Here is a 23,316-nt window from a genome sequence, read left to right on the forward strand (position 1 = left end):
AGAATCTAAAGACCTTTGTGATGTTAAATTGCGAAGCTTTTTCCGTTCAGGGAAACGGGGTGGTCATGGCGGCACGTAGAGTTTCAATCACTCGCAAAAAGCAGTAATCTGCTGTCACTAAAAAACACAATGTCCAATCTCTCCCAAAGGTCGCAGGTGTGATGAGACTCGAGCTTGGAAATGTTTGTTATGCTATTTGTCAATAATGGTTAGAGCGCCACCTAGTGGCATGACTATAATCCTGGTTGAATAAGATGAAATGTTAGCTGGTGATTAAAAGCATGAAATCCATCAATGTGACATCACATCGGACGTGCCGGTTTGAGGTGTTGGCAGTGGCTCGACGTGCCGGGGGTGCGAGGGCCCTCATAACGCTGCTTGCAGCTTTAATTATTATTATTATTATTATTCAGGCGAAACAAGGGCCTTTTTGAGGGCCTAAACATGCTCAAAAACTCATGAAATTTTGCACACATGCCAGGTCTGGTGAAAAATTTTGTATTTTAATGGTTTTACATATGAGCACTGGGAAATGGCTCTACAGCGCCACCTATGCCTTGTTAAATGCAGCCCTACGACCACATCGTTTGAGCTACATGTATGAAATTTGGCACACATGTGTATCATGCCAAGACGAACAAAAAAGTCTGTGGGCCCATTGACGCAAACCCAACAGGAAGTCCGCCATTTGGAAGAGAAGGTGACATTTTGGCTCTAATTTTGCCATTTCCATGCCTCGAACTTTTGCGAACTCCTCCTTGGGGTTTGATTTCATAACCTTCATATTTGGTCAGTGTCAACTACACCCTTGTGCCATGTTAAATTGCGGAGCTTTTGAGTTTTCACAATACTATGAGGCCGTGGCGCCATGGCGAATTTCGATGACTCGCCATGAAAATCTTATTGCCTCTCATTTTGTCATACATTTTCTGACCTTGACCAAAGTGAACACATATGATAAGGCTCCACCCCTGAACATATTTCAACTGCCATATTTGACACCAGGTACAGCGCCACCTAGTGGGAACAGGAAATGTCATGTTTTACACTTTGGGGTACAGTATTGTGATGGGTGACATCTGCAGCCTCAAATTTCTCCAGGAAAGCCTTAAGGAGTTGGTCTTGGGTTACAGTGAAAACTGTGACTTTTCACGAAAGGGTGTGACCCCAGCAGCATGGCGAACTTTGATGTCACGCCATGAAGAAACAAATTAGTATAACTCAATGAAATCCAGTCTGATCAGTACCAGACTTTACAGGCATGATGTCAGACCCGCCCTGAACAGATTGATGTGCCCATTGTCGGAAATACGGACAGCGCCACCTAGTGGCAACAGGAAATGTCATGGCTTTAATTTTGTTGTACTGATTTTCACAGGTTCATCGTGGCCACCTCAAAAGCGGTGAATATCAACATCAGTCCCTCGTGATGCTTCAGTGCAAAAATTGTGACTTTAAACTGAACGGCGCACCCTGGTGGTAACGCGGTTCACCATGAAAGATGAAGTGGCTTTTGAGGGGCTTGGAAAGTTTATAGAGGCTTGAAATTTGGCACACACCTCCAAATGGATGAACGCTTTGTTGGCATGTGATCATTTTCATTGAATAGCGCGAAATGGCTCCACAGCGCCCCCTACAATATTTCAAAACATCAGCCCCTGCTCTGTGTTTCATCTATGAGTCTGACACTTGGTAAGCTTGTGTAAGATATCAAGATGTACAAAAAAGTCTCTTGGAGCAATATCCCAAATCCAACAGGAAGTCAGCCATTTTAAAATTAATGTGTAATTTTGATGACATTTTCCCCCCTTTTCAGGCCTCATACTTTGACGAACTCCTCCAAGGGATTTCATCATATTGAAGCATTCTTCAGGGTGTAGAATCTAAAGACCTTTGTGATGTTAAATTGCGAAGCTTTTTCCGTTCAGGGAAACGGGGTGGTCATGGCGGCACTTAGAGTTTCAATCACTCGCAAAAAGCAGTAATCTGCTGTCACTAAAAAACACAATGTCCAATCTCTCCCAAAGGTCGCAGGTGTGATGAGACTCGAGCTTGGAAATGTTTGTTATGCTATTTGTCAATAATGGTTAGAGCGCCACCTAGTGGCATGACTATAATCCTGGTTGAATAAGATGAAATGTTAGCTGGTGATTAAAAGCATGAAATCCATCAATGTGACATCACATCGGACGTGCCGGTTTGAGGTGTTGGCAGTGGCTCGACGTGCCGGGGGTGCGAGGGCCCTCATAACGCTGCTTGCAGCTTTAATTAGGGCCCGAGCACCGAGAGTGCGAAGGCCCTATTGTATCTGCTCCGTTTCTTATTATTATTATTATTATTATTATTATTATTCAGGCGAAACAAGGGCCTTTTTGAGGGCCTAAACATGCTCAAAAACTCATGAAATTTTGCACACATGCCAGGTCTGGTGAAAAATTTTGTATTTTAATGGTTTTATATATGAGCACTGGGAAATGGCTCTACAGCGCCACCTATGCCTTGTTAAATGCAGCCCTACGACCACATCGTTTGAGCTACATGTATGAAATTTGGCACACATGTGTATCATGCCAAGACGAACAAAAAAGTCTGTGGGCCCATTGACGCAAACCCAACAGGAAGTCCGCCATTTGGAAGAGAAGGTGACATTTTGGCTCTAATTTTGCCATTTCCATGCCTCGAACTTTTGCGAACTCCTCCTTGGGGTTTCATTTCATAACCTTCAAATTTGGACAGTGTCAACTACACCCTTGTGCCATGTTAAATTGCGGAGCTTTTGAGTTTTCACAATACTATGAGGCCGTGGCGCCATGGCGAATTTCGATGACTCGCCATGAAAATCTTATTGCCTCTCATTTTGTCATACATTTTCTGATCTTGACCAAAGTGAACACATATGATAAGGCTCCACCCCTGAACATATTTCAACTGCCATATTTGACCTCAAGGACAGCGCCACCTAGTGGGAACAGGAAATGTCATGTTTTACACTTTGGGGTACAGTATAGTGATGGGTGACATCTGCAGCCTCAAATTTCTCCAGGAAAGCCTTAAGGAGTTGGTCTTGGGTTACAGTGAAAACTGTGAGTTTTCGCGAAAGGGTGTGACCCCAGCAGCATGGCGAACTTTGATGTCACGCCATGAAGAAACAAATTAGTATAACTCAATGAAATCCAGTCTGATCAGTACCAGACTTTACAGGCATGATGTCAGACCCGCCCTGAACAGATTGATGTGCCCATTGTCGGAAATACGGACAGCGCCACCTAGTGGCAACAGGAAATGTCATGGCTTTAATTTTGTTGTACTGATTTTCACAGGTTCATCGTGGCCACCTCAAAAGCGGTGAATATCCCCATCAGTCCCTCGTGATGCTTCAGTGCAAAAATTGTGACTTTAAACTGAACGGCGCACCCTGGTGGCAACGCTGTTCAACATGAAAGATGAAGTGGCTTTTGAGGGTCTTGGCAAATTTATAGAGGCTTGAAATTTGGCACACACCTCCAAATGGATGAAGGCTTTGTTGTCATGTGATCATTTTCCTTGAATAGCGCAAAATGGCTCCACAGCGCCCCCTACAATATTTCAAAACATCAGCCCCTGCTCTGTGTTTCATCTATGAGTCTGACACTTGGTAAGCTTGTGTAAGATATCAAGATGTACAAAAAAGTCTCTTGGAGCAATATCCCAAATCCAACAGGAAGTCAGCCATTTTAAAATTAATGTGTAATTTTGATGACATTTTCCCCCCTTTTCAGGCCTCATACTTTGACGAACTCCTCCAAGGGATTTCATCATATTGAAGCATTCTTCAGTGTGTAGAATCTAAAGACCTTTGTGATGTTAAATTGCGAAGCTTTTTCCGTTCAGGGAAACGGGGTGGTCATGGCGGCACGTAGAGTTTCAATCACTCGCAAAAAGCAGTAATCTGCTGTCACTAAAAAACACAATGTCCAATCTCTCCCAAAGGTCGCAGGTGTGATGAGACTCGAGCTTGGAAATGTTTGTTATGCTATTTGTCAATAATGGTTAGAGCGCCACCTAGTGGCATGACTATAATCCTGGTTGAATAAGATGAAATGTTAGCTGGTGATTAAAAGCATGAAATCCATCAATGTGACATCACATCGGACGTGCCGGTTTGAGGTGTTGGCAGTGGCTCGACGTGCCGGGGGTGCGAGGGCCCTCATAACGCTGCTTGCAGCTTTAATTATTATTATTATTATTATTTCGGCAAATGAATCGGCCTTTTGAGGACCTAAACATGCTCGAAAACTCATGAAATTTTGCACACGCGTCAGGTCTGGTGAAAATTTACGTATTTTAATGTTCTCAGACATGGCCAGGGAAAATTAGCTCAGTAGCGCCACCTAGAAAAATGAAAAACGCGAGCCCCCGGTATGGGTATGACCTACATGTTTGAAAGTCGGTACACCTATATAACGTTCAGAGTCGAACAAAAAAGTCTATTATGGCAATGTCCTAAACCCAACAGGAAGTCCGCCATTTTGGATTGAATGTGACATTTTGGCTCTGATTTTACCGTTTCCATGCCTCGAACTTTAACGAACTCCTCCTTGGGGTTTGATTTCATAACCTTCATATTTGGTCAGTGCCAACTACACCCTTATGCCATGTTAAATTGCGGAGCTTTTGAGTTTTCACAATACTATGAGGCCGTGGCGCCACGGCGAATTTCGATGACTCGCCATGAAAATCTTATTGCCTCTCATTCTGTCATAGATTTTCTGACCTTGACCAAAGTGAACACATATGATAAGGCTCCACCCCTGAACATATTACAACTGCCATATTTTACATCAGGGACAGCGCCACCTAGTGGGAACAGGAAATGTCATGTTTTACACTTTGGGGTACAGTATTGTGATGGGTGACATCTGCAGCCTCAAATTTCTCCAGGAAAGCCTTAAGGAGTTGGTCTTGGGTTACAGTGAAAACTGTGACTTTTCGCAAAAGGGTGTGACCCCAGCGGCATGGCGAACTTTGATGTCACGCCATGAAGAAACAAATTAGTATAACTCAATGAAATCCAGTCTGATCAGTACCAGACTTTACAGGCATGATGTCAGACGCGCCCTGAACAGATTGATGTGCCCATTGTCAGAAATACGGACAGCGCCACCTAGTGGCAACAGGAAATGTCATGGCTTTAATTTTGTTGTACTGATTTTCACAGGTTCATCGTGGCCACCTCAAAAGCGGTGAATATCACCATCAGTCCCTCGTGATGCTTCAGTGCCAAAATTGTGACTTTAAACTGAACGGCGCACCCTGGTGGCAACGCGGTCCACCATGAAAGATGAAGTGGCTTTTGAGGGGCTTGGAAAGTTTATAGAGGCTTTAAATTTAGCACACACCTCCAAATGGATCAAGGCTTTGTTGTCATGTGACCATTTTCCTTGAATAGCGCAAAATGGCTCCACGGCGCCCCCTACAATATTCCAAAATATCAGCCCCTGCTCTGTGTTTTATCTATGAGTCTGAAACTTGGTAAGCTTATAGGAGATATCAAGATCTACAAAAAAGTCTCTTGGAGCAATATCCCAAATCCAACAGGAAGTCAGTCATTTTAAAATTAATGTGTAATTTTGGCGACATTTTCTCCTCTTTTCAGGCCTCATACTTTCACGAACTCCTCCAAGGGATTTCATCAGATTGAACTATTCTTCAGTGTGTCGAATCCAAAGACCTTTGTGTTGTTAAATTGCGAAGCTTTTTACGTCCAGGGAAACGGGGTGGTTATGGCGGCACGTGGAGTCTCAATCACTCGCCAAAAAGCAGTAATCTGCTGTCACTCAAAAACACAATGTCCAATCGCTCCCAAAGGTCGCAGGCATGATGAGACTCAAGCTCGGAAATGTTTGTTATGCCATTTGTCATTAATGGTTAGAGCGCCACCTAGTGGGACGACTATAATCATGATTGAATGAGATGAAAGGTTAGCTGTTGGTTAAATGCATGAATTCCATCAATGTGACATCAGATCGGACGTGCTGGTTTTAGGTGTTGGGTGTGGCTCGACACGCCGGGGTGCGAGGGCCCTCATAACGCTGCTTGCAGCTTTAATTAGGGCCCGAGCACCGAGAGTGCGAAGGCCCTATTGTATCTGCTCCGTTTCTTATTATTATTATTAGGGCCCGAGCACCGAGAGTGCGAAGGCCCTATTGTATCTGCTCCGTTTCTTATTATTATTATTATTAGGGCCCGAGCACTGACAGTGCGAAGGCCCTATTGTAATTGCTCTGTTTATTATTATTATTATTATTATTATTATTATTATTTCGGCAAATGAATTGGCCGTTTGAGGGCCTAAACATGCTCGAAAACTCATGAAATTTTGCACACGCGTCAGGTCTGGTGAAAATTTACGTATTTTAATGTTCTCAGACATGGCCTGGGAAAATTAGCTCAGTAGCGCCACCTAGAAAAATGAAAAACGCGAGCCCCCGGTATGGGTATGACCTACATGTTTGAAAGTCGGTACACCTATATAACGTTCAGAGTCGAACAAAAAAGTCTATTATGGCAATGTCCTAAACCCAACAGGAAGTCCGCCATTTTGGATTGAAGGTGACATTTTGGCTCTGATTTTACCATTTCCATGCCTCGAACATTAACGAACTCCTCCTTGGGGTTTGATTTCATAACCTTCATATTTGGTCAGTGTCAACTACACCCTTGTGCCATGTTAAATTGCGGAGCTTTTGAGTTTTCACAATACCATGAGGCCGTGGCGCCACGGCGAATTTCGATGACTCGCCATGAAAATCTTATTGCCTCTCATTTTGTCATACATTTTCTGACCTTGACCAAAGAGCACACATATGATAAGGCTCCACCCCTGAACATATTTCAACTGCCATATTTGACACCAGGGACAGCGCCACCTAGTGGGAACAGGAAATGTCATGTTTTACACTTTGGGGTACAGTATTGTGATGGGTGACATCTGCAGCCTCAAATTTCTCCAGGAAAGCCTTAAGGAGTTGGTCTTGGGTTACAGTGAAAACTGTGACTTTTCACGAAAGGGTGTGACCCCAGCAGCATGGCGAACTTTGATGTCACGCCATGAAGAAACAAATTAGTATAACTCAATGAAATCCAGTCTGATCAGTACCAGACTTTACAGGCATGATGTCAGACCCGCCCTGAACAAATTGATATGCCCATTGTCGGAAATACGGACAGCGCCACCTAGTGGCAACAGGAAATGTCATGGCTTTAACTTTGTTGTACTGATTTTCACAGGTTGATCGTGGCCACCTCAAAAGCGGTGAATATCACCATCAGTCCCTCGTGATGCTTCAGTGCAAAAATTGTGACTTTAAACTGAACGGCGCACCCTGGTGGCAATGCAGTTCATCATGAAAGATGAAGTGGCTTTTGAGGGGCTTGGAAAGTTTATAGAGGCTTGAAATTTGGCACACACCTCCAAATGGATGAAAGCATTGTTGTTATGTAACCATTTTCCTTGAATAGCGCAAAATGGCACCACAGCGCCCCCTACAATATTTCAAAACATCAGCCCCTGCTCTGTGTTTCATCTATGAGTCTGACACTTGGTAAGCTTGTGTAAGATATCAAGATGTACAAAAAAGTCTCTTGGAGCAATATCCCAAATCCAACAGGAAGTCAGCCATTTTAAAATTAATGTGTAATTTTGATGACATTTTCCCCTCTTTTCAGGCTTCATACTTTGACGAACTCCTCCAAGGGATTTCATCATATTGAAGCATTCTTCAGTGTGTAGAATCTAAAGACCTTTGTGATGTTAAATTGCGAAGCTTTTTCCATTCAGGGAAACGGGGTGGTCATGGCGGCACGTAGAGTTTCAATCACTCGCAAAAAGCAGTAATCTGCTGTCTCTAAAAAACACAATGTCCAATCTCTCCCAAAGGTCGCAGGTGTGATGAGACTCGAGCTTGGAAATGTTTGTTATGCTATTTGTCAATAATGGTTAGAGCGCCACCTAGTGGCATGACTATAATCCTGGTTGAATAAGATGAAATGTTAGCTGGTGATTAAAAGCATGAAATCCATCAATGTGACATCACATCGGACGTGCCGGTTTGAGGTGTTGGCAGTGGCTCGACGTGCCGGGGGTGCGAGGGCCCTCATAACGCTGCTTGCAGCTTTAATTAGGGCCCGAGCACTGACAGTGCGAAGGCCCTATTGTAATTGCTCTGTTTATTATTAGGGCCCGAGCACTGACAGTGCGAAGGCCCTATTGTAATTGCTCTGTTTATTATTATTATTATTATTATTATTATTATTATTATTAGGGCCCGAGCACTGAGAGTGCGAAGGCCCTATTGTAATTGCTCTGTTTCTTATTATTATTATTATTATTTCGGCAAATGAATCGGCCTTTTGAGGACCTAAACATGCTCTAAAACTCATGAAATTTTGCACACGCGTCAGGTCTGGTGAAAATTTACGTATTTTAATGTTCTCAGACATGACCAGGGAAAATTAGCTCAGTAGCGCCACCTAGAAAAATGAAAAACGCGAGCCCCCGGTATGAGTATGACCTACATGTATGAAATTTGGCACACATATGTATCATGCCAAGACGAACAAAAAAGTCTGTGGGCCCATTGACGCAAACCCAACAGGAAGTCCGCCATTTGGAAGAGAAGGTGACATTTTGGCTCTAATTTTGCCATTTCCATGCCTCGAACTTTTGCGAACTCCTCCTTGGGGTTTGATTTCATAACCTTCATATTTGGTCAGTGTCAACTACACCCTTGTGCCATGTTAAATTGCGGAGCTTTTGAGTTTTCACAATACTATGAGGCCGTGGCGCCATGGCGAATTTCGATGACTCGCCATGAAAATCTTATTGCCTCTCATTTTGTCATACATTTTCTGACCTTGACCAAAGTGAACACATATGATAAGGCTCCACCCCTGAACATATTTCAACTGCCATATTTGACACCAGGGACAGCGCCACCTAGTGGGAACAGGAAATGTCATGTTTTACACTTTGGGGTACAGTATTGTGATGGGTGACATCTGCAGCCTCAAATTTCTCCAGGAAAGCCTTAAGGAGTTGGTCTTGGGTTACAGTGAAAACTGTGACTTTTCACGAAAGGGTGTGACCCCAGCAGCATGGCGAACTTTGATGTCACGCCATGAAGAAACAAATTAGTATAACTCAATGAAATCCAGTCTGATCAGTACCAGACTTTACAGGCATGATGTCAGACCCGCCCTGAACAGATTGATGTGCCCATTGTCGGAAATACGGACAGCGCCACCTAGTGGCAACAGGAAATGTCATGGCTTTAATTTTGTTGTACTGATTTTCACAGGTTCATCGTGGCCACCTCAAAAGCGGTGAATATCAACATCAGTCCCTCGTGATGCTTCAGTGCAAAAATTGTGACTTTAAACTGAACGGCGCACCCTGGTGGTAACGCGGTTCACCATGAAAGATGAAGTGGCTTTTGAGGGGCTTGGAAAGTTTATAGAGGCTTGAAATTTGGCACACACCTCCAAATGGATGAACGCTTTGTTGTCATGTGATCATTTTCATTGAATAGCACGAAATGGCTCCACAGCGCCCCCTACAATATTTCAAAACATCAGCCCCTGCTCTGTGTTTCATCTATGAGTCTGACACTTGGTAAGCTTGTGTAAGATATCAAGATGTACAAAAAAGTCTCTTGGAGCAATATCCCAAATCCAACAGGAAGTCAGCCATTTTAAAATTAATGTGTAATTTTGATGACATTTTCCCCCCTTTTCAGGCCTCATACTTTGACGAACTCCTCCAAGGGATTTCATCATATTGAAGCATTCTTCAGTGTGTAGAATCTAAAGACCTTTGTGATGTTAAATTGCGAAGCTTTTTCCGTTCAGGGAAACGGGGTGGTCATGGCGGCACGTAGAGTTTCAATCACTCGCAAAAAGCAGTAATCTGCTGTCACTAAAAAACACAATGTCCAATCTCTCCCAAAGGTTGCAGGTGTGATGAGACTCGAGCTTGGAAATGTTTGTTATGCTATTTGTCAATAATGGTTAGAGCGCCACCTAGTGGCATGACTATGATCCTGGTTGAATAAGATGAAATGTTAGCTGGTGATTAAAAGCATGAAATCCATCAATGTGACATCACATCGGACGTGCCGGTTTGAGGTGTTGGCAGTGGCTCGACGTGCCGGGGGTGCGAGGGCCCTCATAACGCTGCTTGCAGCTTTAATTATTATTATTATTATTATTATTCAGGCGAAACAAGGGCCTTTTTGAGGGCCTAAACATGCTCAAAAACTCATGAAATTTTGCACACATGCCAGGTCTGGTGAAAAATTTTGTATTTTAATGGTTTTACATATGAGCACTGGGAAATGGCTCTAGAGCGCCACCTATGCCTTGTTAAATGCAGCCCTACGACCACATCGTTTGATCTACATGTATGAAATTTGGCACACATGTGTATCATGCCAAGACGAACAAAAAAGTCAGTGGGCCCATTGACGCAAACCCAACAGGAAGTCCGCCATTTGGAAGAGAAGGTGACATTTTGGCTCTAATTTTGCCATTTCCATGCCTCGAACTTTTGCGAACTCCTCCTTGGGGTTTCATTTCATAACCTTCAAATTTGGACAGTGTCAACTACACCCTTGTGCCATGTTAAATTGCGGAGCTTTTGAGTTTTCACAATACTATGAGGCCGTGGCGCCATGGCGAATTTCGATGACTCGCCATGAAAATCTTATTGCCTCTCATTTTGTCATACATTTTCTGACCTTGACCAAAGTGAACACATATGATAAGGCTCCACCCCTAAACATATTTCAACTGCCATATTTGACATGAAGGACAGCGCCACCTAGTGGGAACAGGAAATGTCATGTTTTACACTTTGGGGTACAGTATAGTGATGGGTGACATCTGCAGCCTCAAATTTCTCCAGAAAAGCCTTAAGGAGTTGGTCTTGGGTTACAGTGAAAACTGTGACTTTTCGCAAAAGGGTGTGACCCCAGCAGCATGGCGAACTTTGATGTCACGCCATGAAGAAACAAATTAGTATAACTCCATGAAATCCAGTCTGATCAGTACCAGACTTTACAGGCATGAAGTCAGACCCGCCCTGAACAGATTGATGTGCCCATTGTCGGGAATACGGACAGCGCCACCTAGTGGGAACAGGAAATGTCATGGCTTTAATTTTGTTGTACTGATTTTCACAGGTTCATCGTGGCCACCTCAAAAGCGGTGAATATCACCATCAGTCCCTTGTGATGCTTCAGTGCAAAAATTGTGACTTTAAACTGAACGCCGCACCCTGGTGGCAACGCAGTTCACCATGAAAGATGAAGTGGCTTTTGAGGGGCTTGGAAAGTTTAAAAAGTCTTGAAATTTGGCGCACACCTCCAATGTGGTTAAGGCTTTGTTGTTATGTGATCATTTTCATTGAATATCCCAAAATGGCTCCACAGCGCCCCCTACAAAATTTCAAAATCACAGCCCCTGCTCTGTGTTTTATGTATGAGTCTGAAACCTGGTAAGCTTATAGGAGATATCAAGATGTACAAAAAAGTCTCTTGGAGCAATATCCCAAATCCAACAGGAAGTCAGCCATTTTAAAATTAATGTGCAATTTTGGCAACATTTTCCCCTCTTTTCAGGCATCGTTCTTTGACGAACTCCTCCAAGGGATTTCATCATATTGCACTATTCTTCAGTGTGTGGAATCCAAAGACCTTTGTGTTGTTAAATTGCGAAGCTTTTTACGTTCAGGGAAACGGGGTGGTTATGGCGGCACGTAGACTCTCAATCACTCGCCAAAAAGCAGTAATCTGCTGTTACTCAAAAACACAATGTCCAATCTCACCCAAAGGTCGCAGGCATAATGAGACTCGAGTTCGGAAATGTTTGTTATGCCATTTGTACATAATGGTTAGAGTGCCACCTAGTGGAACGACTAGCTAATCATGAATGAATGAGTTGAAATGTTAGCTGGTGGTTAAATGCATGAATTCCATCAATGTGACATCGATCGGACGTGCTGGTTTTAGGTGTTGGGCGTGGCTCGACGCGCCGGGGGTGCGAGGGCCCTCATAACGCTGCTTGCAGCTTTAATTAGGGCCCGAGCACTGAGAGTGCGAAGGCCCTATTGTATCTGCTCCGTTTCTTATTATTATTATTATTATTATTATTATTATTATTATTATTATTATTATTATTATTATTATTATTCACCCCAAACAAGGGCCTTTTTGAGGGCCTAAACATGCTCAAAAACTCATGAAATTTTGCACACATGCCAGGTTTGGTGAAAAATTTTGTATTTTAATGGTTTTACATATGAGCACTGGGAAATGGCTCTACAGCGCCACCTATGCCTTGTTAAATGCAGCCCTACGACCACATCGTTTGAGCTACATGTATGAAATTTGGCACACATGTGTATCATGCCAAGACGAACAAAAAAGTCTGTGGGCCCATTGACGCAAACCCAACAGGAAGTCCGCCATTTGGAAGAGAAGGTGACATTTTGGCTCTAATTTTGCCATTTCCATGCCTCGAACTTTTGCGAACTCCTCCTTGGGGTTTCATTTCATAAGCTTCAAATTTGGACAGTGTCAACTACACCCTTGTGCCATGTTAAATTGCGGAGCTTTTGAGTTTTCACAATACTATGAGGCCGTGGCGCCATGGCGAATTTCGATGACTCGCCATGAAAATCTTATTGCCTCTCATTTTGTCATACATTTTCTGACCTTGACCAAAGTGAACACATATGATAAGGCTCCACCCCTGAACATATTTCAACTGCCATATTTGACATGAAGGACAGCGCCACCTAGTGGGAACAGGAAATGTCATGTTTTACACTTTGGGGTACAGTATAGTGATGGGTGACATCTGCAGCCTCAAATTTCTCCAGGAAAGCCTTAAGGAGTTGGTCTTGGGTTACAGTGAAAACTGTGACTTTTCGCAAAAGGGTGTGACCCCAGCAGCATGGCGAACTTTGATGTCACGCCATGAAGAAACAAATTAGTATAACTCAATGAAATCCAGTCTGATCAGTACCAGACTTTACAGGCATGATGTCAGACCCGCCCTGAACAGATTGATGTGCCCATTGTCGGAAATACGGACAGCGCCACCTAGTGGGAACAGGAAATGTCATGGCTTTCATTTTGTTGTACTGATTTTCACAGGTTCATCGTGGCCACCTGAAAAGCGGTGAATATCACCATCAGTCCCTCGTGATGCTTCAGTGCAAAAATTGTGACTTTAAACTGAACGGCGCACCCTGGTGGCAACGCTGTTCACCATGAAAGATGAAGTGGCTTTTGAGGGTCTTGGCAAGTGTATAGAGGCTTGAAATTTGGCACACACCTCCAATGTGACGAAGGCTTTGTTGTCATGTGATCATTTTCATTGAATATCCCAAAATGGCTCCACAGCGCCCCCTACAAAATTTCAAAACCACAGCCCCAGCTCTGTGTTTTATGTATGAATCTGAAACCTGGTAGGCTTATAGGAGATATCAAGATGTACAAAAAAGTCTCTTGGAGCAATATCCCAAATCCAACAGGAAGTCAGCCATTTTAAAATTAATGTGTAATTTTGGCGACATTTTCCCCTCTTTTCAGGCTTCATACTTTGACGAACTCCTCCAAGGGATTTCATCATATTGAAGCATTCTTCAGTGTGTAGAATCTAAAGACCTTTGTGATGTTAAATTGCGAAGCTTTTTCCGTTCAGGGAAACGGGGTGGTCATGGCGGCACGTAGAGTTTCAATCACTCGCAAAAAGCAGTAATCTGCTGTCACTAAAAAACACAATGTCCAATCTCTCCCAAAGGTCGCAGGTGTGATGAGACTCGAGCTTGGAAATGTTTGTTATGCTATTTGTCAATAATGGTTAGAGCGCCACCTAGTGGCATGACTATAATCCTGGTTGAATAAGATGAAATGTTAGCTGGTGATTAAAAGCATGAAATCCATCAATGGGACATCACATCGGACGTGCCGGTTTGAGGTGTTGGCAGTGGCTCGACGTGCCGGGGGTGCGAGGGCCCTCATAACGCTGCTTGCAGCTTTAATTATTAGGGCCCGAGCACTGAGAGTGCGAAGGCCCTATTGTATCTGCTCCGTTTCTTATTATTAGGGCCCGAGCACTGAGAGTGCGAAGGCCCTATTGTATCTGCTCCGTTTCTTATTATTATTATTATTATTATTATTATTATTATTATTATTAGGGCCCGAGCACTGACAGTGCGAAGGCCCTATTGTAATTGCTCTGTTTATTATTATTATTATTATTATTATTCCGGCAAATGAATTGGCCGTTTGAGGGCCTAAACATGCTCGAAAACTCATGAAATTTTGCACACGCGTCAGGTCTGGTGAAAATTTACGTATTTTAATGTTCTCAGACATGGCCAGGGAAAATTAGCTCAGTAGCGCCACCTAGAAAAATGAAAAACGCGAGCCCCCGGTATGGGTATGACCTACATGTTTGAAAGTCGGTACACCTATATAACGTTCAGAGTCGAACAAAAAAGTCTATTATGGCAATGTCCTAAACCCAACAGGAAGTCCGCCATTTTGGATTGAAGGTGTGATTTTGGGTCTGATTTTACCGTTTCCATGCCTTGTACTTTAACGAACTCCTCCTTGGGATTTGGTCCTATAAGCTTCAAATTTGGACAGTGTCAACTACACCCTTGTGCCATGTTAAATTGCGGAGCTTTTGAGTTTTCACAATACTATGAGGTCGTGGCGCCATGGCGAATTTCGATGACTCGCCATGAAAATCTTATTACCTCTCATTCTGTCATACATGTTCCGATCTGGACCAAACAGCACACATATGATAAGGCTCCACCCCTGAACATATTTCAACTGCCATATTTGACATGAAGGACAGCGCCACCTAGTGGGAACAGGAAATGTCATGTTTTACACTTTGGGGTACAGTATAGTGATGGGTGACATCTGCAGCCTCAAATTTCTCCAGGAAAGCCTTAAGGAGTTGGTCTTGGGTTACAGTGAAAACTGTGAGTTTTCGCGAAAGGGTGTGACCCCAGCAGCATGGCGAACTTTGATGTCACGCCATGAAGAAACAAATTAGTATAACTCAATGAAATCCAGTCTGATCAGTACCAGACTTTACAGGCATGATGTCAGACCCGCCCTGAACAGATTGATGTGCCCATTGTCGGAAATACGGACAGCGCCACCTAGTGGCAACAGGAAATGTCATGGCTTTAACTTTGTTGTACTGATTTTCACAGGTTGATCGTGGCCACCTCAAAAGCGGTGAATATCACCATCAGTCCCTCGTGATGCTTCAGTGCAAAAATTGTGAGTTTAAACTGAACGGCGCACCCTGGTGGCAACGCGGTTCATCATGAAAGATGAAGTGGCTTTTGAGGGGCTTGGAAAGTTTATAGAGGCTTGAAATTTGGCACACACCTCCAAATGGATGAAGGCATTGTTGTTATGTAACCATTTTCCTTGAATAGCGCAAAATGGCTCCACAGCGCCCCCTACAATATTTCAAAACATCAGCCCCTGCTCTGTGTTTCATCTATGAGTCTGACACTTGGTAAGCTTGTGTAAGATATCAAGATGTACAAAAAAGTCTCTTGGAGCAATATCCCAAATCCAACAGGAAGTCAGCCATTTTAAAATTAATGTGTAATTTTGATGACATTTTCCCCCCTTTTCAGGCCTCATACTTTGACGAACTCCTCCAAGGGATTTCATCATATTGAAGCATTCTTCAGTGTGTAGAATCTAAAGACCTTTGTGATGTTAAATTGCGAAGCTTTTTCCGTTCAGGGAAACGGGGTGGTCATGGCGGCACGTAGAGTTTCAATCACTCGCAAAAAGCAGTAATCTGCTGTCACTAAAAAACACAATGTCCAATCTCTCCCAAAGGTCGCAGGTGTGATGAGACTCGAGCTTGGAAATGTTTGTTATGCTATTTGTCAATAATGGTTAGAGCGCCACCTAGTGGCATGACTATAATCCTGGTTGAATAAGATGAAATGTTAGCTGGTGATTAAAAGCATGAAATCCATCAATGTGACATCACATCGGACGTGCCGGTTTGAGGTGTTGGCAGTGGCTCGACGTGCCGGGGGTGCGAGGGCCCTCATAACGCTGCTTGCAGCTTTAATTATTATTATTATTATTATTATTCACCCCAAACAAGGGCCTTTTTGAGGGCCTAAACATGCTCAAAAACTCATGAAATTTTGCACACATGCCAGGTCTGGTGAAAAATTTTGTATTTTAATGGTTTTACATATGAGCACTGGGAAATGGCTCTACAGCGCCACCTATGCCTTGTTAAATGCAGCCCTACGACCACATCGTTTAAGCTACATGTATGAAATTTGGCACACATGTGTATCATGCCAAGACGAACAAAAAAGTCTGTGGGCCCATTGACGCAAACCCAACAGGAAGTCCGCCATTTGGAAGAGAAGGTGACATTTTGGGTCTGATTTTGCCATTTCCATGCCTCGAACTTTAACGAACTCCTCCTTGGGATTTGGTCGTATAAGCTTCAAATTTGGACAGTGTCAACTACACCCTTGTGCCATGTTAAATTGCGGAGCTTTTGAGTTTTCACAATACTATGAGGCCGTGGCGCCATGGCGAATTTCGATGACTCGCCATGAAAATCTTATTGCCTCTCATTCTGTCATACATGTTCCGATCTGGACCAAAGAGCACACATATGATAAGGCTCCACCCCTGAACATATTTCAACTGCCATATTTGACACCAGGGACAGCGCCACCTAGTGGGAACAGGAAATGTCATGTTTTACACTTTGGGGTACAGTATTGTGATGGGTGACATCTGCAGCCTCAAATTTCTCCAGGAAAGCCTTAAGGAGTTGGTCTTGGGTTACAGTGAAAACTGTGACTTTTCGCAAAAGGGTGTGACCCCAGCGGCATGGCGAACTTTGATGTCACGCCATGAAGAAACAAATTAGTATAACTCAATGAAATCCAGTCTGATCAGTACCAGACTTTACAGGCATGATGTCAGACCCGCCCTGAACAGATTGATGTGCCCATTGTCGGGAATACGGACAGCGCCACCTAGTGGGAACAGGAAATGTCATGGCTTTAATTTTGTTGTACTGATTTTCACAGGTTCATCGTGGCCACCTCAAAAGCGGTGAATATCACCATCAGTCCCTTGTGATGCTTCAGTGCAAAAATTGTGACTTTAAACTGAACGCCGCACCCTGGTGGCAACGCGGTTCACCATGAAAGATGAAGTGGCTTTTGAGGGGCTTGGAAAGTTTAAAAAGTCTTGAAATTTGGCGCACACCTCCAATGTGGTTAAGGCTTTGTTGTTATGTGATCATTTACATTGAATATCCCAAAATGGCTCCACAGCGCCCCCTACAAAATTTCAAAATCACAGCCCCTGCTCTGTGTTTTATGTATGAGTCTGAAACCTGGTAAGCTTATAGGAGATATCAAGATGTACAAAAAAGTCTCTTGGAGCAATATCCCAAATCCAACAGGAAGTCAGCCATTTTAAAATTAATGTGCAATTTTGGCAACATTTTCCCCTCTTTTCAGGCATCGTTCTTTGACGAACTCCTCCAAGGGATTTCATCATATTGCACTATTCTTCAGTGTGTGGAATCCAAAGACCTTTGTGTTGTTAAATTGCGAAGCTTTTTACGTTCAGGGAAACGGGGTGGTTATGGCGGCACATAGACTCTCAATCACTCGCCAAAACGCAGTAATCTGCTGTTACTCAAAAACACAATGTCCAATCTCACCCAAAGGTCGCAGGCATAATGAGACTCGAGTTCGGAAATGTTTGTTATGCCATTTGTAAATAATGGTTAGAGTGCCACCTAGTGGAACGACTAGCTAATCATGAATGAATGAGTTGAAATGTTAGCTGGTGGTTAAATGCATGAATTCCATCAATGTGACATCGATCGGACGTGCTGGTTTTAGGTGTTGGGCGTGGCTCGACGCGCCGGGGGTGCGAGGGCCCTCATAACGCTGCTTGCAGCTTTAATTATTATTATTATTATTCACCCCAAACAAGGGCCTTTTTGAGGGCCTAAACATGCTCAAAAACTCATGAAATTTTGCACACATGCCAGGTCTGGTGAAAAATTTTGTATTTTAATGGTTTTACTTATGAGCACTGGGAAATGGCTCTAGAGCGCCACCTATGCCTTGTTAAATGCAGCCCTACGACCACATGGTTTGAGCTACATGTATGAAATTTGGCACACATGTGTATCATTCCAAGACGAACAAAAAAGTCTCTGGGCCCATTGACGCAAACCCAACAGGAAGTCCGCCATTTGGAAGAGAAGGTGACATTTTGGCTCTAATTTTGCCATTTCCATGCCTCGAACTTTAACGAACTCCTCCTTGGGATTTGGTCCTATAAACTTCAAATTTGGACAGTGTCAACTACACCCTTGTGCCATGTTAAATTGCGGAGCTTTTGAGTTTTCACAATACTATGAGGCCGTGGCGCCATGGCGAATTTCGATGACTCGCCATGAAAATCTTATTGCCTCTCATTTTGTCATACATCTTCTGACCTTGACCAAAGTGAACACATATGATAAGGCTCCACCCCTGAACATATTTCAACTGCCATATTTGACCTCAAGGACAGCGCCACCTAGTGGGAACAGGAAATGTCATGTTTTACACTTTGGGGTACAGTATAGTGATGGGTGACATCTGCAGCCTCAAATTTCTCCAGAAAAGCCTTAAGGAGTTGGTCTTGGGTTACAGTGAAAACTGTGAGTTTTCGCGAAAGGGTGTGACCCCAGCAGCATGGCGAACTTTGATGTCACGCCATGAAGAAACAAATTAGTATAACTCAATGAAATCCAGTCTGATCAGTACCAGACTTTACAGGCATGATGTCAGACCCGCCCTGAACAGATTGACGTGCCCATTGTCGGAAATACGGACAGCGCCACCTAGTGGCAACAGGAAATGTCATGGCTTTAACTTTGTTGTACTGATTTTCACAGGTTGATCGTGGCCACCTCAAAAGCGGTGAATATCACCATCAGTCCCTCGTGATGCTTCAGTGCAAAAATTGTGACTTTAAACTGTACGGCGCACCCTGGTGGCAACGCGGTTCATCATGAAAGATGAAGTGGCTTTTGAGGGGCTTGGAAAGTTTATAGAGGCTTGAAATTTGGCACACACCTCCAAATGGATGAAGGCATTGTTGTTATGTAACCATTTTCCTTGAATAGCGCAAAATGGCTCCACAGCGCCCCCTACAATATTTCAAAACATCAGCCCCTGCTCTGTGTTTCATCTATGAGTCTGACACTTGGTAAGCTTGTGTAAGATATCAAGATGTACAAAAAAGTCTCTTGGAGCAATATCCCAAATCCAACAGGAAGTCAGCCATTTTAAAATTAATGTGTAATTTTGATGACATTTTCCCCCCTTTTCAGGCCTCATACTTTGACGAACTCCTCCAAGGGATTTCATCATATTGAAGCATTCTTCAGTGTGTAGAATCTAAAGACCTTTGTGATGTTAAATTGCGAAGCTTTTTCCGTTCAGGGAAACGGGGTGGTCATGGCGGCACGTAGAGTTTCAATCACTCGCAAAAAGCAGTAATCTGCTGTCACTAAAAAACACAATGTCCAATCTCCCCCAAAGGTCGCAGGTGTGATGAGACTCGAGCTCGGAAATGTTTGTTATGCTATTTGTCAATAATGGTTAGAGCGCCACCTAGTGGCATGACTATAATCCTGGTTGAATAAGATGAAATGTTAGCTGGTGATTAAAAGCATGAAATCCATCAATGTGACATCAGATCGGACGTGCCGGTTTGAGGTGTTGGCAGTGGCTCGACGTGCCGCGGGTGCGAGGGCCCTCATAACGCTGCTTGCAGCTTTAATTATTATTATTATTATTCAGGCGAAACAAGGGCCTTTTTGAGGGCCTAAACATGCTCAAAAACTCATGAAATTTTGCACACATGCCAGGTCTGGTGAAAAATTTTGTATTTTAATGGTTTTACATATGAGCACTGGGAAATGGCTCTAGAGCGCCACCTATGCCTTGTTAAATGCAGCCCTACGACCACATCGTTTGAGCTACATGTATGAAATTTGGCACACATGTGTATCATGCCAAGACGAACAAAAAAGTCAGTGGGCCCATTGACGCAAACCCAACAGGAAGTCCGCCATTTGGAAGAGAAGGTGACATTTTGGCTCTAATTTTGCCATTTCCGTGCCTCGAACTTTTGCGAACTCCTCCTTGGGGTTTGATTTCATAACCTTCATATTTGGTCAGTGTCAACTACACCCTTGTGCCATGTTAAATTGCGGAGCTTTTGAGTTTTCACAATACGGTGAGGCCGTGGCGCCATGGCGAATTTCGATGACTCGCCATGAAAATCTTATTGCCTCTCATTTTGTCATACATTTTCTGACCTTGACCAAAGTGAACACATATGATAAGGCTCCACCCCTGAACATATTTCAACTGCCATATTTGACATCAAGGACAGCGCCACCTAGTGGGAACAGGAAATGTCATGTTTTACACTTTGGGGTACAGTATAGTGATGGGTGACATCTGCAGCCTCAAATTTCTCCAGGAAAGCCTTAAGGAGTTGGTCTTGGGTTACAGTGAAAACTGTGACTTTTCACGAAAGGGTGTGACCCCAGCAGCATGGCGAACTTTGATGTCACGCCATGAAGAAACAAATTAGTATAACTCAATGAAATCCAGTCTGATCAGTACCAGACTTTACAGGCATGATGTCAGACCCGCCCTGAACAAATTGATATGCCCATTGTCGGAAATACGGACAGCGCCACCTAGTGGCAACAGGAAATGTCATGGCTTTAACTTTGTTGTACTGATTTTCACAGGTTGATCGTGGCCACCTCAAAAGCGGTGAATATCACCATCAGTCCCTCGTGATGCTTCAGTGCAAAAATTGTGACTTTAAACTGAACGGCGCACCCTGGTGGCAACGCAGTTCATCATGAAAGATGAAGTGGCTTTTGAGGGTCTTGGAAAGTTTATAGAGGCTTGAAATTTGGCACACACCTCCAAATGGATGAAAGCATTGTTGTTATGTAACCATTTTCCTTGAATAGCGCAAAATGGCTCCACAGCGCCCCCTACAATATTTCAAAACATCAGCCCCTGCTCTGTGTTTCATCTATGAGTCTGACACTTGGTAAGCTTGTGTAAGATAGCAAGATGTACAAAAAAGTCTCTTGGAGCAATATCCCAAATCCAACAGGAAGTCAGCCATTTTAAAATTAATGTGTAATTTTGATGACATTTTCCCCTCTTTTCAGGCTTCATACTTTGACGAACTCCTCCAAGGGATTTCATCATATTGAAGCATTCTTCAGTGTGTAGAATCTAAAGACCTTTGTGATGTTAAATTGCGAAGCTTTTTCCGTTCAGGGAAACGGGGTGGTTATGGCGGCACGTAGAGTTTCAATCACTCGCAAAAAGCAGTAATCTGCTGTCACTAAAAAACACAATGTCCAATCTCTCCCAAAGGTCGCAGGTGTGATGAGACTCGAGCTTGGAAATGTTTGTTATGCTATTTGTCAATAATGGTTAGAGCGCCACCTAGTGGCATGACTATAATCCTGGTTGAATAAGATGAAATGTTAGCTGGTGATTAAAAGCATGAAATCCATCAATGTGACATCACATCGGACGTGCCGGTTTGAGGTGTTGGCAGTGGCTCGACGTGCCGGGGGTGCGAGGGCCCTCATAACGCTGCTTGCAGCTTTAATTTAATTTATTTCTATTATTTTCAATATAGCGTGTAAATGCTTCACAAATCAGCTCCATTTTTACTGAGAATTTCAACATGTTTTAAAGATAAAGCACAAACACAACACAGATATGTCACCTTTGGAGTTAAAGGTGTGATCTTACAAGCAAATAGCATCTGTTTTGAAGACTCAGTAGTTATTTGATGTCTGTATGTTAGTCCACCAGCTTTCAGTCTCAGTTTAGCTGTTTTACTCAATGTTAAGGCTGGATTAGACATTAAGCAACAAACATGTTTTTAGCATCACTGGACAAAAAAAATAAACCCATATTAACCTTTCAGCATACTGCAAATCAAGTGGAGTGACAGAGAACTGGAGTCCTTTACTTCCTTTTGGGCTTTGTCTTTGGGATTTAGGAAATCGAACCTGTGCTGAAAGCCCATTTTCAGGTCCTGTTTTAGATCAGGTGAGTAGTTTAAAGGATAGAATTTGTGTTGCAACGGGTTAAGCAGTAGCTTTTCACCTGAAAGTCTGAGTCAAGACTCACATGACAAGATGTTTCAACTAACTAAGTCCATGCTGGCATCCCTGGAGCTTGCTGAAACCCAATAATCTACCACTAGTCAAAAAAAATCAACTAACAGCTTCTACTCGCTGTTATCCTGGCCCCCTACTTCACCTCTCATGTACCTGATGATTTGTTTTGGTATAGATGAACGCCGCCGGGTCAGTATCTTGGGGATACAGGACCGCCTTCGGATGGTTGACACCCTCCTGGGGCTCCTCTGGCCCTTTGGGGGAACGGTGTTGATGCGTTCAAAGTGCACCCTTTTCTCACTACGTTCACATCGGAGTAAGAGGTTTGAAGGGAGACAAAGAGGGAAAGAAAAAAGAAAAAAGCAAGGCCAAAGTAAAAGGGGGGGAAAGAGAAAAAAGAGAGCAGGATTAATTGAAAGGAAGCAAAAGCATCTAATAGTTTAGTTGAGGAATTATTAGAATTATGGATTTTGCTTGCAGAAGCAGAAAGAGGAAATTAGCAGCTGGAGAAAATAGGAAGAGAGGACAGAGGAGTTCTCTTTATATACCCCTGTGTGTGTGTGTGTGTCTAACCTTTTAATGGACTGAGTGATGGAGGGCAATCTCTCCGCAGGAGGTCTGAGGTAGTTGTTGGAGGTTTCCAAGGCAGCAATGCAGGTCTGAGGGTTTTCCCCTGGCATGCTGACGCTGCGCAGGCGCCTCACTGGCTGTAACGTAAACACACATAAACACACACACAAATGATACAATCATGCTCTGTACCACTGGGAATGAGTGACTGCATGTCAAGGAACAAGCTAATTCCACACAGAAGAAGCAATCCGCTAGGGTTAGAGTTTTCAGTGCTACGGTCTTCTTCATTTGATGGAATTTACTGAGTTGCCACCAGAGATGGGCAGTAACGTGTTACAAGTAACGCGTTACTGTAATCTGATTACTTTTTTCAAGTAACAAGTAAAGTAAGGGATTACTATTGCAAAAAAACGGTAATTA

The 23,316-nt window shown here is 43.4% G+C and overlaps 1 protein-coding gene across 5 annotated transcripts in view; it reads right to left on the reverse strand.

Annotated features, from left to right (window-relative positions):
* Window positions 1-23,316, reverse strand: part of rhbdf1b (rhomboid 5 homolog 1b (Drosophila)) — a 93,378-nt gene that overhangs the window by 38,572 nt on the left and 31,490 nt on the right. For 4 of the 5 annotated variants that reach the window (XM_004562276.3, XM_004562277.3, XM_076887292.1 and 1 more), the window contains exons 3-4: window positions 22,897-23,030; window positions 22,477-22,623 (exon numbers count right to left, since the gene is read on the reverse strand). In XM_004562276.3, coding sequence (XP_004562333.1) covers window positions 22,477-22,623; window positions 22,897-23,030 — 281 coding nt within the window. The remainder of the gene's footprint in view (window positions 1-22,476; window positions 22,624-22,896; window positions 23,031-23,316) is intronic. The other variant, XM_004562278.3, reaches the window with a different exon arrangement.

The sequence above is a fragment of the Maylandia zebra genome, linkage group LG8 (assembly GCF_041146795.1).
Source record: "Maylandia zebra isolate NMK-2024a linkage group LG8, Mzebra_GT3a, whole genome shotgun sequence".
NCBI lineage: Eukaryota > Metazoa > Chordata > Actinopteri > Cichliformes > Cichlidae > Maylandia > Maylandia zebra.